The following is a 15,525-nucleotide window of genomic DNA, read 5'->3' as shown; positions in this document are numbered from 1 at the left end:
GTCATCCATCCAAGAGCTAAATGGATTATTATCAAACACTGCACACACACTTATGCACGCACACACGCACACACATTGAGTGTGAAGCATATCCGAGGGAGTCAAAGGGGGTTGGAATGAGGGTCAAGGTGATGATCAGTAATCATTGGAAACCATCCATCAGTGTGAATTAAACCTGAGGAGTAACACATGCGTAGCCTCTTGGCATGGAAAGCGATGTTTTAATGAAAAAGCATGTGTGTGCTTACGTGTGCGAAAACTCACCTCTGTCCCAGCCACCATCGGGTTCCCGAGATCACACACCACCATTCTGGAGTCATTGACCATCTTGTACTCGCAGTTTAGCTGAGACAATGACTAGAGAAGAGAAAAGAGGAGAGAGAAAAAGACAGTGAGTGAGATGATGAGGCAAAAGTGAATGAAAGCGACTAATAGGGAGCATTGTGGAGTCAAGAGGGGAAAGAAAAGAACAATGGAGGGACGTGTAACACCATCAAAGCGGGAAGGGAGCGGGGGGAGAGAAGGAAAGAGAAGGAGTGATGGGAGGGGGGAGGCAGGAGAGGAAGAGTGATGAATGCTCTGACAGTAACAACCTCATCAATCAAACAGCCCCATTACACACTCATTAGCGCACAAAAACGTGCAAACACACACACATGCAGAGCCGTTCACCCTCTCCATTTCCGTGGTCACTAATGCAGCTTGTAAATCATAATAGGGGCTTTTGGGCCATTGCCAGTAAAGCATAGCCTTCTGATAGCCTCGCCTTAATCACTCCAAACAAACACACACCACAAAGACACAACAGGATGTGATGTCATACTGAAACTGCAGCCTCTAATAGCTAACTTCCTCACTTAATATGATCACTTGGCAAAGCCTCAATTTCTATTTTGAGTATCCACCATACTGGCCCTTAACATAAAAAAAACGATTTCAGACAAATGTGTGTGATGGGGCTGTCCCCTCTTTGTCGATTAGCCGACTAATCGGACGTTTTGGTCTTAGTTGACTAAGATTTCTTTATTCATTTAGTCTTTTTTTATGCTTTTTTTCATGCTTCTCTGGTAAACACAAGATTTAAAGTGGTGCTTTTGTGTGATTCTTTGCGGATAAACATGGAGTATTAGAATTTCTTTGGTCGATTACAGCCCTCCTGTGTGTTTATTTACCTCCACCCTGCGCTCTACTCCAATATAGTCAGCCTCTGGAGGTATCAGTGTGTGGAGCTCTGTCTCGTAGGCTCCCTCTCCTCGGTTCACCGCAGTGATGGTCAACATGACCAGATTGTCGTCTCCGATCACCAGCTCTGAGCGGTCCCTGTGTGTGTGTTTTATTTTTTTAAAAAAAGAGAGAACAGTGCACAGAGAAAATAAATCTTTTCAGTCATGTAGAGGACACAGAAAATAAAGCACTTTGCTGCAGTTACATGAAATAATCTCCATCTCCTGTCCTGTATTTTTTTTGTAAAATTTGGTTTATAATTTTTAGGAATGGGTTTTCTTGGTTCATGTGCAATCTGCTCTGCTGAATGGAATGCAATACCCCTGACCCCCAAAATAATGTGTGTGTGTGTGTGTGTCAGTCAGTAGAGGCTGACAGGATGTTTGTATAACGCTGCCATGGAGATACCATACAGCTGGAAACACTAGAGAGAGTAGGCTAATTCACATACACACATGCACGCAAACACCCTCTCACACCCTCACACACACACACACACACCACATGGTAATGGTATGGGATTATAATGTGTGCAACTTCAGTGTAAACTTTGCTCATTGTGTGAGGAATAACAGACATAGACATTTCTTTGGTTTAGCTGTGTGTGCATACGTGTCTGTGTGAAGTGTTGAGTGTTTACAGGTTGAGGTCAGAGGTGCGTGGCCGAGTCACTCTTACATGCTGGCAGAGAGCTGGAGGTCGGGGATACAAATATTGTCGTCACCGCAGTCCAGGAGAATGTAGGCCTGAGAGGAAGAGGGGCAAAGAGAGAGGGGGGGTCGTCATGAGGAAATTGTTGAGGTACACTGGACATCATCATCATGAAGCCAAAAACAGAAATAAATGCAAGTGGGACACACCAGGATGCAGGTGCTGTATACATACAGACTCATAACACGCACACTAGAGTTGTGCTATCCAGGTCTTGGACAGAAGTAGAAGTTTTGGGTTGCATCCAACTTCAGGCTTCAGTTTGGTTATTTGAAAATGTAATTTTGGAATAAAAATCATTCTGTTTCGCTCTCTCTATGGTTTCTCTACTCTTATTGATATTTATTGTAACACTTTCTGCAAGTTGAAGAGCATGCAACATGTTTCACATATTCTTCATCAGGCTGGCTTGTTTAACAAATAAATAGTTGTTCATCCAGAGCTGAGTTTTTGGTGTACAGCAAGCTCTTTCATCATTTCTTAAAACTTGACTGAGTTATTATACTTCCGTGCAGGAGACTTTCTTCTAGTTAAGTTTTTGATTTGTAAAGTTTTGCTTGGAAAGAAGGTCTGAGTTTACCAGCAATGATCATCAGATCTATCCTGTGAAAAGGCAAAGTTGATATTAAAGGGTAGAGCAGATGACTGTGGCAAGGCAAGCATTTTAATCAAAGAACGAGTGACTGAAATATAACATCAGGTTGGATTTGAGTCTCAAATTTGGCAGTATGTGCTCAGAGTTGGGCTTAGTTTAGTCAAGTCAAGTCAGTGTTATTTATTTAGCCCTATACACAAATCACACATTTGCCTCAAGGGGCTTTACAATCTATTCAGCATATGACACCCTCTATCCTTAGACCCTTGATTCGGGTAAGGAAAAACTCCCCAAAAGAAACCCTTTAAGTGGGGGAAAAGAAGAAACCTCAGGAGGGATCCCTCTTCCAGGACAGACAAAAATGCAATAGATCACAATATGGAAAATCAGGAAGACAATATTATACTTTATGTGTATAATATAATGCTTCTACTGTCTATATACTCACACGCTCTTGAAGGAAGGTGCTGCTGTAATGGTTGAGCACAGGTGGGAGGTTTTGGCCATGATTGGGTGGAGCTAAACTGTAGTTCAGAGCCAGTGAAATTGGGGTCAATTTGTCCCTGAAATCTTCCTCCTCCTGCGAAGAGTAACAGAAAGAGGTGAGAAATGTGCAGTGAGTCAACTTTGTTTGGTTTTAATAGTATCTTAGCAGTTGGACAGATGATGTAAGAAACACAACATTATGCAAAAGCTCATAAATTTGTGTTTGTATATGTGTGATTTGCTCACTCTCAGGTAAATGGTGTAGGTCAGACATGCACGTGGGCGGTTGTGTCCCAACTTTAGGAGCCCTGTGCGTTGAGGCTGCTGGGTATCCAGGAACAAAACCCTCTTCACTGCGCCTCTGGTGCCTTTCAACCAATCCAGCTGCAGCTCTGCTCTCAGGTCTGGAAGGAAGGCAATGATGCAGAGGTGGAGATGAATGGAGAAGTGAGAGGAAAGAATGAGTGTAGTGACCAAGCCCCCAGGAAGAGCGCCAGTCGTTGATGCCAAACGGCGGTACTACAACTTTCGTGTCTGTCACGTGATGCCATTCGGCCCAGTAAGAATTTTTCCCATAGACTTAAATTGGGAAAGAGACATCTGTAATTCAGCAGATATTTTTTTTGGAGGTGAATCAACTTCCCAGTGTGAACACTTGAGTAGTCCTTATTTAAATCATTAGGTCCTAAAAGTTGTAAAATGCACTTATAGCTGAATCCAGAGTTATTTCCCTTCCTCCGTTCAGATGAATGAGACTCAGACCGAGGCGAAGTTAGCAAGCCGTGATGACAGGCTATGACCCCGTGACCGAGCAATGTGACTGAGCAATGTGACCGAGCAATGCGACCAAGTGGACGCTACTGCGCCGGCTCGATGGGCCCAATGGATGTTGAAGATTGGAGGAAGATACAGGTACTTTTCCATTCGGAAGTCGAGCCATTTTGGCATCATGCGCCAATGAGCAACTTTCATAGGAATGAACGGGGCCCCGCCTGCAACGGGTTCTCTCAATACATCCATTGTAGTGACAGTGTGAGATCGAATAAGGTGATCCAGCCAATCAGACCCTCCTTAACTGTTGAATCCACATGGTCCAATCCCTCTATGTGTGTACAAGAGTATACACGACTTTCCACTAGTCAGGAAGTAAGAAGCCGTTTGTAGGTGTTTTACTCTACAGAGCATCATTAGACAATGGAAACAATGTACTTTACACCTCCACTGTCTGTGTCTGTCTTACCCTGTTCTTGTTTCCACCCTCCCTCCTGCCTTTGTTCCCCCACTCTGATCGGTGCAGCAGAGCTGGAAACACTAATGAGATGTACATTAGAGGTGGCTCTGACTGCTGTCCCACCCTCTGAGCTTTTCCCTTTTGCCTCCCCCGCTCTCATTCCACCACATTGTGCACAGCTGCTTACCTACAGAGCTGGGGATCCCCACTCCGCTCACTGCCGCACACACGTCCACCTTCAGGCTGGAGGAAGAGAATATTAGGAAGGTTAAAGAGATAAACAAGAGAGGGGGAGAACATGTAATGTGATAACTGTACATTATTAAGACACCCTACCCGTCTACTGACCCACATCAACGCTGACAAAGTGAACAAAATGCACGGGTGCCAATATTTAGAGTCCAATTTCTATTGGGACCTCATGATACCATAAAGATCTTTTTCAATAACGAGTCTGCCGATAAATCATACAGGATATTACACCTGTAAGAACAGTGAGCCTTGCAGGTTTAAGGGCGGCAGCTCTGACTAAGTGTTCAAATTAGGTGCTGGTCACAACAGTGACTTATTGGAGGAAATCATGACCGCACACTAAGCTCCAATGACAGTATTCATTCATTGCAGACGTTTTCGACCACACTATTGTTTCATATTTGTATGCAAAATCATAAAAAAACAAACTATAAAAATAAATAAGCTGCCCATTAGCAAGTCATTATTTCCTTCCTGTGCTCCAGGGGGCAGAGGGAAATACCGCTGACGGTCCTATGAGCCACTCAATTAGACACACAGACATGGGAGACTGAGAAACATTTCTGCATTTCCTCTATTTCAGTGCGTATGAATGTATGTGTGTGTGTGTGTGTGTGTGTGTGTGTGTGTGTGTGTGTTATCACCTCTCTAATCAAGAACAGGGAAGTGACACCCACACAGGAAGCCCTGCACTGTTAATAGGCACTAATCTGAGGAAGTTTAGAGACGTAACGCTCCTGATTCTTAAGACTAAGCAATATTAGGCGTGAGGTAAATGACTTCATGTGATTAATGGTTGTTTGGTTTCAGTAAACAAACCCCAACATCCAAAAAGCAGATGTTGTGTATGCTTGAGTGTTTGCTAATAATTAGGATCCCCATTAGATGACACAAATAATGATGAGCTAGTTTTCCTGCATTCTGAATGTGTGGGACGCAGATGTGAGTTTATGTGTGTGTGATAAAATACAGGTTACTATTTTCGAAATTGCTCCCCTACGTCATTTTGACCTCCCCCAGGTGGCTTCATGCATGTTTAATATGTGTTGCATGTAAGCATGTGTGTGTTTCATGTTTTTGGGTGGGTGTGCTCAAGTGTGACTCTAATAAGCACTGTGTGTCAAACTTAAGTGTATGCAGTGCGGAAATGACCCACATTTTACTGACAACAGCTCTGCTGCCTGGTTAGTCATTACTGTATGTAATTTTCCCCAAAATGCATCTGTGCTCCACCAGCCTCCACACTGCTAGCCGGCCCTCCCTGTAAACAGGCACACAGAAATCCCCTCCCCGACTACCTCGGGTCCACTTAATGAGTAAGAACGTTCAATTCAAGAGCGGTCATTAAGTAGCTGCACCTCCTTTTCCACCACTCCTTCATCCATCTTGCCCCAGTTTGTTCCTCTCATATATCGCCAGTACAATCGAGTCACAGAACAAAACATCTGATTTTCCTTGCGACCTTTGAAAAACCCAGAAGATTGCTTTTTGGCCACTTGGGGTCAGCAGAATGAAGCTGTGAACACAACATTGACATACAACCACCTTTTGAGTTGAAACATGTTAGAAAACAGTTGCTTATTTACGCATCCAGCAGATACGGAGCAACATTTGGAGTCGTGTTTCTGTCCACCTGATGAATTTAAATCAAGTATGCACTCTCCTTTCAGCTCTAATTTTGGTCTCCACCAACTCCGGAGAAAAACATCCTGCTCTTTAGTTGCAAAATACTCCACTATGTTCACCAGCTAGTCGCTAACCTTGTCTGTCTGCAGGGGCTAGGTAGGTAGCGTAGAGTCAGATTAATTATAAAGATTATATGCTGGCAGCCAAATACAACTATAAGAATGGTGAGAGGAAACCAAAACAGTAAATTTGCGAGCTAGAAACAGTGAGCTGTGAGGAACTGCAGAGTCCAGTTAAAATTCTCTGTTGGTTCATCACTATGAGCAAACCATTTTAAATACATGTATATAATTAATATGAGAATATTGCAACTTTGCCACAAATGTTATTTTGTATGAGAATATTGTATTAAGTATTGAAAAGAAACATAAATATATACCAATATAACTAAATCAAATTTTAGATCATGTTGTACAAATTGACCGAGGAGAAGTGTCATTTCTGGCAACAATCTTTGTTTAGATTAGGGAAAAGAAGCACAACTCCACTGTCTGTAATAAAGACTTAAAAATGCCAAAAAATTACGTAAAAATGAAAACAATTATGCAGCCAAGAGAATATTTTTCATCCAGGTGGTTTGAGGAGTCTTTTAGGATTCTGGAAATACCTCCAGAACAGCGGTCAGTGTTGTTAAACGACCCTCTGGGTTTTCAAAGATTGCTGGGTAATTATTTTTCCAAAAATCTGATGCTTAAACCTGTGACTCAAATGTAATGGTAATACATGAGCGGCGCAAACTGGAGCTAACCTCCCATCATGCGTCTCTCCAGCTCTCACCACAGGGAAACGGCTAAAATGTCCACAAATCTCAGAGCGATCAGCCATCTATTAATTCTACAAGCTGCTGTTTAACTCTCTGCATGTGCGTGTCCTGTGTGTCCTATCTGATTCCATACCCCTGACCAAAACTTTATGGTGGTTTATTTAAATAAGCTGAGTTGTATTTTGACAGAATTCCACAGTTTAGTGCTTTCTGTCAATCCGACCCAAAACCCTGTTCCCTCTCCACTCGCTGCCAACACTCACACACCACTACGCACACACACACAGACACCATGATGGCAACTAGCCGAGCGCACTTTCTCCCATCCAAATAGTCCGACAGCGGTTCAGCCCCAATAAGTTTGGACCAACAACAGACTGTGGCGGAGCTGCAGGAGCCTTTAGACCCGTTCCCCTCAACTAAACTCACCCCCAGACTGTTCAAAGCCAGCCTGCTACCCACAGGAACAATAACATAATCAAAATAGAATTATGCTGTTTTAAATTAATAGCAGGGTCTCATAAATCGGCATTTCCAGGGCTATATGAGTATTTCAGACACACAGACAAACAGACCTTGGCTGATGGCAAACGTCTAGAGCACGGGGGTGAAATATTTGTCACGTCTGTCAGTGTGTGTGTGATTTGTGAATGTGTATGCTTTATACTGCATATTGTTTTATGATACAGTATAAGCAGTAAGATTTGTGGTGCAGCTCTGGGGTTCAGTATAGCAGTGGGCCTCATTAGTCTTCTTGAAGGCTTTGATCCCTTTAGCTTTGATTCACCTGCACACACACACACACACACACACACACACACACACACACACACACAAGGTCTGTCTCGAAAAACTACACTAAATTATAACTAAGAGTATCTGGAGTGTTGAAACTGGAAATGTTACTAAATCAAGCAAACGCAAAGATTTCACTTTTCATTTTTAGCTTGACTTTGAGTGTGGCGTTGATGGAGATGCAATGCTAAACGGAAGTGGAGGATTGTCCACACAGCTGGAGTAAATTACAACAAATTGTGATCTGTGGTGAAGAGCTAGAGGAACATTTATTATAATTATAAATTCTTTGGGAAAAAATGTTTTGCTTGTTTAATTGTCAGTGTGGTACTCCAAAGTCAGCATTTGTCAATTGGGTTTGGGTTAGTATCATGAAGTGCATTTAAGACATTAGTATATTTTCTTTTTTTATTTAACCTTGCATAATGCTCGTTGAGATTAAAATCTTTCTTAGAGACTATCTAATGCCGGGTACGCACTACCTGAGAATCAAGATTTTGTCACCAAAGCCCAGATGTTTTGATCATTCTAAAGGTTATCTTCCCAGATATTCTTGTGGTGTGAGGTATTTTAAGCGTGTTTTTACATCCCCCGATCGGCTCCGAAGTCCAAATGAGTCCAAAGTCCAAATCCAAATCGTAAATATTAAACACGTTCAGTATTTCCGATCTGATATCCTGTTGTGTGTGAGGAACTGCGAGGACAACCGATGACGCAGTCACGTGGGAACAAATGATAGCCAATTGGGAACCAAGCTGACTGGAGAAGGATGGACAACAACTGGTAAATACTCAGGTCATGGCGGCCGTGCCGAATGCAAACGCAAAGCATAATGTAGTAGTAAAACGGACCGCAGAAATGGAGGACCAACTCGTTGATTTGTGGCAACAAATTCGCGAGTTTATGTCTCCATGACTTCATCCATATTTTTTTTTTTCTTTGTGAATTTTCAGTACAATGTAGTGCGAAAACTAACATCACTAATTCTTCCTGTCCCTCGCCCACCATGTTTGTTTACACTAAAGTCAAGTTTGATCGTGAGAGATGTCGTGAGATTACCGGTTTTGAGAGTCGGGATTCTTGTTGTTCATGAATGGAATCTGTTAGTGTGTTGTGTGCTGTTTTGGTCATATCATTGCTCACCACACATTATAGGAACAAAACTGTTATATGTACAATAACTTGTCGTAATGTGTGGGGTCTCAAACATTTTCAACATCTGTTAATTAGTTAGTTAGTCTGGCACAGCCTTAAGCATGCTCATCTTACCAGGTAACCATGATATCTGTTTCAGGCAGGTGACACTGTCGGTCATCGGGGTTCAGGATCCTGGGAGTCAAGATCAGTGCAGCTTCCACAGACACCACAGCTCGAGACCTACATACGAAACACACACACACAGACATACTGTAAAACAATCTGACATAAGAAAACTTCTCACAGACTACTAGGAAAAGCACAAACGTGAGAAAGATTCTCTACTCAGAGAAAGAGCGACTTGTACATTGTTACCTGTACACCGACACCTCGCCTGCCCCGAACGCCCCCACGATCAGATCTGCAGAGAGAGAGAGAGAGAGAGAGAGAGAGAGAGAGAGAGAGAGAGAGAGAGAGAGAGAGAGAGAGAGTGAGTGAGTGAGAGAGAGACGGGAATAGAGAGCTTCAAAGAATGCCACAGATGGGACTGATTTCAAGGTCTCCAGCAATCTTCATCAAACACAGACTTCTCACATTTAATACACACACACACACACACACATTGTGATATTTCCTTGACATTTGGTCTGATATCACCATGCTTTTCTTTTCACACATGACTCAGCTCAGACTAAATTCATAAACAAGACATGCGTTAATGTATGTGTTTGTGAGTTCATCGTGCATGTATGTGTGTTTTTGTGTGTTTGCTGTGAGACAGGGACCCCACGCTGCATTCCAGCGCCATTAGAAGGTTCACATCGATCCAATCACATTTCGCCTAGCAACAACATTTCCCAACAGCTCCTAATTGTAAGCAGCAACAGATCTCATCTATATGTGATTTTTTATTTGTTTTCATGGGTTTTGTGATGAACACACACTTTTAATTGGCTCTCACAAGTTTAAAATAGGGCCTGGTATTTAATGGCTGCGGTTAGGGGACACATACCAATGAAAGCCGCACACATACAAACACACAGACACACACACACACAGACATGCACACACACGAGTGCTGATTAAAACAATGTGAAACTGAAGAGAGGCACTTAATGAATACAAGCCACCACTGCCAGACGCAGCAAAAGTAAGTTGTGTGATCCTGAGAAAGACAGAATAACCTCATGCTGCTTGGTGAAAAGCAACTAGGGCTGCAGCTAATTATTATTTTCAATATCAATTAATCTTTTACTATTTTTTATGATTAATTTATTAATGGTTTGGCCTATAAAATGATACAAAAATTGTAAAGATTGCCATAAAAACTATCCAAAAACGAGAATTTAGTCAGTTAAAAATGACATAGAACTGTGAACAACACCAAATACTGAGAAACAGAGTAACTGGAAGCAACTATCAGTGTGTAAATGCTGTGGTAACCTGCCGCAGGCATTATTGGACTAAGCTGGTGGAAGTGTACTCTACTCTAGTATTTGCTTGTCATTTTGCTGTGCCTTTCCTCTCCCGCGTATTTTAAGAAGAAAGGGACTAATTGAATCTGAGAGGAGGAACATCTGTTTTTGCCTTTGGCTGCAGTCACCGAGTCCCCCTGAAACCACAACATTAAACATTTAGGCCCTGTCCCTCTTCCCCTGGAGTGTGCTATGTCGCTATGTGAGTGTGTGGCTCTGTGTGTGTACTGTATCGAAAAGCCTGCAACGAGAAAGGACCTCAAGATGTGGGTTTTGCGGGGCAGTTGGAGAGGTACGGAAAGAGGGGAAAGAGAGCGCAGTAGGAGAAGGAAGGGGGGATGATAGAGAGAAAGGGATAGTGCACTTGGCCTTTAAACCGCCATCTGTGAAAGCCATCAGAAACAAGGTGTGTTTTCAGCAGACGGAGAGAGACAGAGAGGGACCACCTCGGTCCCAGTCCAAATTCCTCCATCCATCCCGCTGCTGCAGTTGTGTAACCTGGAAATCCAACTCCACTCCTTCCATAGCTGTGAGTTTTTGATACAGTGGTTGTCTGTAGTCCTTATCCTCACGCTTTTGTTTGCTCTCAAAACCACCACATGACATGAGACTGATTTGTGGACAGGGCACCTATGGGGTTAAGTGTGTGTGAGAGTGTGAGTGCGTGCATGGCTGCACCGTGGGCTAAATCAAATAACGGCCCACTTTCCTTTTTATGTCAATCCCATTTCCTTACGCACAGGAAAGCTTGCCTGCCACTGTTGATTTGAGGTTAGTGTGTGTGTGTGTGTGTGTGTGTGTGTGTGCGCGTGTGTGTGGAGACACACCGAACCATGCCCACACAGTGGGACACACCAGTGCGTACACTCTCATATACACTCCACTCATTGATGGCCGGTCTATGTGCAGGTATAGTCTGTAACTGAGCTGCTTTAGCTGATGATGTCTGTCCTGGGCTGTGAAAACACAACCTCCATCCAGAGTTTAGACAGACTGTCAAGCTGTCACTGGCTGCCTGCCCCGACTGCCTGTTTAGCTGCAGGGGACTGGCCTCCATGATGAAATGCCAAAGGTCAATGGCACTCAATGGAAAAGGAGGCGGTTTTCAGAGAGACATGGAGGATTTCTTAATTCTTGGATGCATGTGTGGGATGTTAAGGCTATTCGGTAACTTGCCAGCTCTAATACACATGTTCAACACTCCCTATTTGGCCTGAAAAGTACATCTTTCACACTGCAGATGGGGGAATTGGCTTAAACAAATTAGGGAGGACTTTCTCAGGATTGACTAATATGGCAGGTTTTGTTTAATATATACATATATATAGGGAACAAGAAACATGCAAAAGAAATTGCTCCAAAACAAGAAAAAGGTACCAATTTGATCACTTTGACCTATTTTAAGATGAAAAAGACAAAGTACAAAAGCTGGTCACTAAATATACGAGTAGACATGGAGCCCAGTAATAAATTTTACACCTACTTACCGACCTAATGACCAACCTAATGACCCCTCGCCACCACACACATCCAAATCACTGACCCCGACGTGTCTCTGTCTGTAACTCTCTCAGCAAGTCGGTGTGATTGACAGGTAAAACATTGTCAGTTTTTGAACTTTGACCTCTCGGCTGAACCTGAAATGCACCTTGAGGCTATCTGACCCCCTTCCGATACACAGCTGACCCTAACCTTAACTCCAGCCTTCAGCCTGAACCATAGTCTTCTTATTGGCCTCCACTGCATAAGCAACAGAAGCTCCCCATGTTCACAGCATCCGTCCTTTCCACGCTTCCCATTCATTGTCTACGTGAGCAGCCGTGCAATGCATTCTTGTAGCGTGGCGGCTTGATTTGAGAAACGGGGCGTCACGTTGGCTGCTCTTCATTTTCATAAAGTTGATGTCTAGGCTACTTTATGCAAATCAGGGGCGTCCGGTGCGACTCGGCGCCTCTGGAAACTCACGATGAACTTTTAAACTAAGCGTCGTCGATCCAAAATAAAGACAGAATCAGCAACTGCATGGCTTACTTCTTGCAGAAACACATTTCGGTGAACTATTTTCGTTATATAAGAGAGGAAAGTTTCCAAACGAGCCGCCATGTTGGGTACGGTTTGATGTCCAATGCTGGGAAGCGAGGCGATCCCTCAAGATAAAAAACACCCCTGGGGATGACATTTTTGTTCCTGTCATTTTGTGTCTTTCCATCTTTAATTTCCTACTGTAAGCTATCAAATAAAAACACAAATAAAACAAGTCCATTAAAGCTAAAAGTGGAGCTTCATCGTCATCTTCCTTCTGTCTGTGTTCCTGCAGTAAACTAATGTCATTTAACATCTATGAGAGCATATGGCGGCGTTAGCAGGCCTCCCAGACGCCTGTTCAGTCCTCTCATAATACTGATCAAACATCCCTGGCTCCTTTGAACAGTGTGACTTTACTACCCTGCTAACGACACTCTGTACGTGTGTGTGTGTGTTTCACTTCCGCCAGCCAGCTCTCTAATGACAGACGACACAAGTGCTGCACGCTTGTGTGTGTGTGTGCATGTTTATATGGTGTGTGTGTGTGTTGGCTGAAAGCTATGCCACCCATGAGTTTCTACTCCACTTCCTCCTCCACCAGCCCAAGTTTCAACCTGTAACCCCCGAGTGTGTATTTACTGTACAATGTTTTTTCTAATTCGGGATTGCTGATTTGCACAGTGGGTCTGCACAGGGTCTAGCTTTGACCTAAAGCCTGGCACTCGCTCAACACACACTCTCCAGCCGCCAGTGAAACTGATCACAAGCCACACATGTGAACTTGTGTGTACTCCTGTGCGTGTATTTCCCTTGATATCCTGTTTGTGGAATGAAGAAATCTGTTATTACAGCAGAATGAAAAGGAAAAGAAAGGGGGAAAGGGAGTGGGGGCAAAGAAAAGAAAAGGTAAAATTAAACAAATTCTCCTTTTCAGCCTAATCTGTGGAAGCACAAAGCCAAAGTAATGCTGGGAGCAGATTGGCTTTAAATTAGGGAGAAAATTAGGTAGTAAAACAGTGGTTTTACAGACCTGCCTTGTTTCAAATGGATTTTTTTTCTGTACTAAAAACTCTTGTACATAAACAGCTTTGCACTCGTATGAAAAAATCCCCTTCTTTTCAGGTATGTTTTGTCAGAAGGTGGAGGTGTCTGGTAAAGTGAGTAGATGGCATATAAAGTGTGCCTGCATGTAATTTGATTGCATGCTGCATTGTCTGCTCATAGTTTTAGGGATACGGGTCGAGGCTTGAATGTCTGGCAGACTGAACATGCGGATAATGTATTATTATACCTCTTTCTCTCCATCTTGTGTTTTCTCTCCTACTTGAGTACTATAAATCCCTGAAGAATGGATGCGGCAGCAGTTCATTGGCACTCATCCCTATACCCCCTTCGTCTGACTGATGACTTTACCAGAGAAGAGGAGGAAAGCCATACAGGAAAACATGGGGATGGTAGTGGAGGAGTACATGGGGGTTGGGGAGGGGAAGCATGAAATGTGGGGGTCAAGAATGAAGAGGAGGGGAGGATGTAACGAGAGGAGCTGGAAGGAAAGTGGAGAAGTGAAGGAATGCAAGTCTTAGAAAGAATTTTGATTATAACATGGGGAGTTGAGCAGAGAAGGATTGACTTGTTGAGTGTGAGTATTTACCAGGATACTGATTGTTGTCCAGGTCTTGGCCTCCTCTCAGGGTGAATCCGTATCCCGGCAAGCTGCCACTAGGGGTCCCGGCTGCTCGCAGCTCCTGGCTCAGCGTCAGGCCTTGCGTGGACACGTCTTTGTTGCCATTAAAGATCAATACTCTGCCTCCACGCTCCTCGCCTCCGAACGGACAGCCCACCGCCACGTCTAACGGATGACACACACAAGCATGGTTTAGACATCAGCAGGGTTAAGGCCCCTCTGAGACAGAAGCAGAGAAAAAAAACATACAGGTAGAAGGAAAGAGAGAAGGAAAAGAGCTTGACCTTCCTTTACCTGCACTGCGGGGACCATGGCAGCATGATCATTTACCTCTTTTCTTTAATTTCCATTTGTTTTACTCATCTTTTAATCTTGTCTTGTCTGGGCACTGTTTAGGTCATTGCTCTAATTCTTGTTACTTAGTATTGTGCTCTGCATGGCAAACATTTGGCTAAATATCCCCCAGTAATAAGTGAGAAATAATTAGAGGTTGACTTGGCAACTAAACTGTTTGGAGATAGTTTGACATTTCTGGAAATATGCTTATTCGCTTTCTTACCGAGAGTTAGATGAGAAGATCGATACCACTGTCATGTGTGCCTCTAACTTACTTATCTTAGCTTAAAGACTGGAAAGAGGGGGAAATAGCAAGCCTAGATGTGTCCTAAACCTCACTAATTAAAGCTGCCGTGGATAGAAATGGAGCAAATATGATTAAATATATTATAAAATGGTCACTATATCCTGACAGTAGTGCATGAGACAGGTAATCTGAAAAAAATCATGTGCCTCTGTGTCCTCCGGTGTCCTCAAGATATTAGACAATTAACGTTAGCAAGCTAAGATAATTGTCTCCTGACTCTAGCTTGATATGATAGATATGAGGCTGGTATCAATTATTCTTGGCAAGAAAGTGAAAAGGCGTATTTTCAAAAATGTTGAACAATAACTTTAAAACCCCTGAGAACTTTTCTTACTTTTCTAACCCAAATTTTATGTAGGACTCCTTGGACAACAATTGTTCATAGTAAGACATTTTGACTTGTCACCATATAGGAAAAGGACAGATGTTAATATTGAAATGAATGATGGCTGGATTCCATTTAGCTGCTTTGATTTCAGGTTCCTGGTGTCGTTCACGTTTGCTCACTGTCACTCTAACTGGGACACTTGAATAGAACGGAGCCATCGAATGTGTTATTGGTAACACCTGTGCTGTTCCCACTATGACAAGTCCAAATGTCTGCTGTGAAAAAAGGCCTATTACACAGACATACATGAAAACAGAGATAAAGCAACTACTGCAAGCACCTGTCCTGATATGAAAAGTCAATGATTCCTTAACCATATGAACAGATGTTGTTGTTGTTTACTCTTTAACCTCTTACTCTCCACACATTGCACTGCCCTGCACAAAAAGTATCCCTCCGTGCTGTAACTGTCCAAACACCTCTAGACATC

The 15,525-nt window shown here is 43.1% G+C and overlaps 1 protein-coding gene across 1 annotated transcript in view; it reads right to left on the bottom strand.

The window, feature by feature from the left end:
- The window catches only part of itga8 (integrin, alpha 8), a 40,630-nt gene that overhangs the window by 10,246 nt on the left and 14,859 nt on the right, over window positions 1–15,525 (bottom strand). Inside the window, exons 13-21 of the mRNA XM_037784234.1 lie at window positions 14,032–14,229; window positions 9,256–9,301; window positions 9,013–9,120; window positions 4,435–4,490; window positions 3,263–3,420; window positions 2,979–3,110; window positions 1,903–1,970; window positions 1,173–1,320; window positions 265–357 (exon numbers count right to left, since the gene is read on the bottom strand). Coding sequence (XP_037640162.1) covers window positions 265–357; window positions 1,173–1,320; window positions 1,903–1,970; window positions 2,979–3,110; window positions 3,263–3,420; window positions 4,435–4,490; window positions 9,013–9,120; window positions 9,256–9,301; window positions 14,032–14,229 — 1,007 coding nt within the window. The remainder of the gene's footprint in view (window positions 1–264; window positions 358–1,172; window positions 1,321–1,902; window positions 1,971–2,978; window positions 3,111–3,262; window positions 3,421–4,434; window positions 4,491–9,012; window positions 9,121–9,255; window positions 9,302–14,031; window positions 14,230–15,525) is intronic.

Source organism: Sebastes umbrosus, chromosome 11 (assembly GCF_015220745.1).
Source record: "Sebastes umbrosus isolate fSebUmb1 chromosome 11, fSebUmb1.pri, whole genome shotgun sequence".
Taxonomy (NCBI): Eukaryota; Metazoa; Chordata; class Actinopteri; order Perciformes; family Sebastidae; genus Sebastes; species Sebastes umbrosus.
The sequence above is the reverse complement of the archived record's forward strand: the minus strand, read 5'-3'. Positions and strand labels throughout refer to the sequence as shown.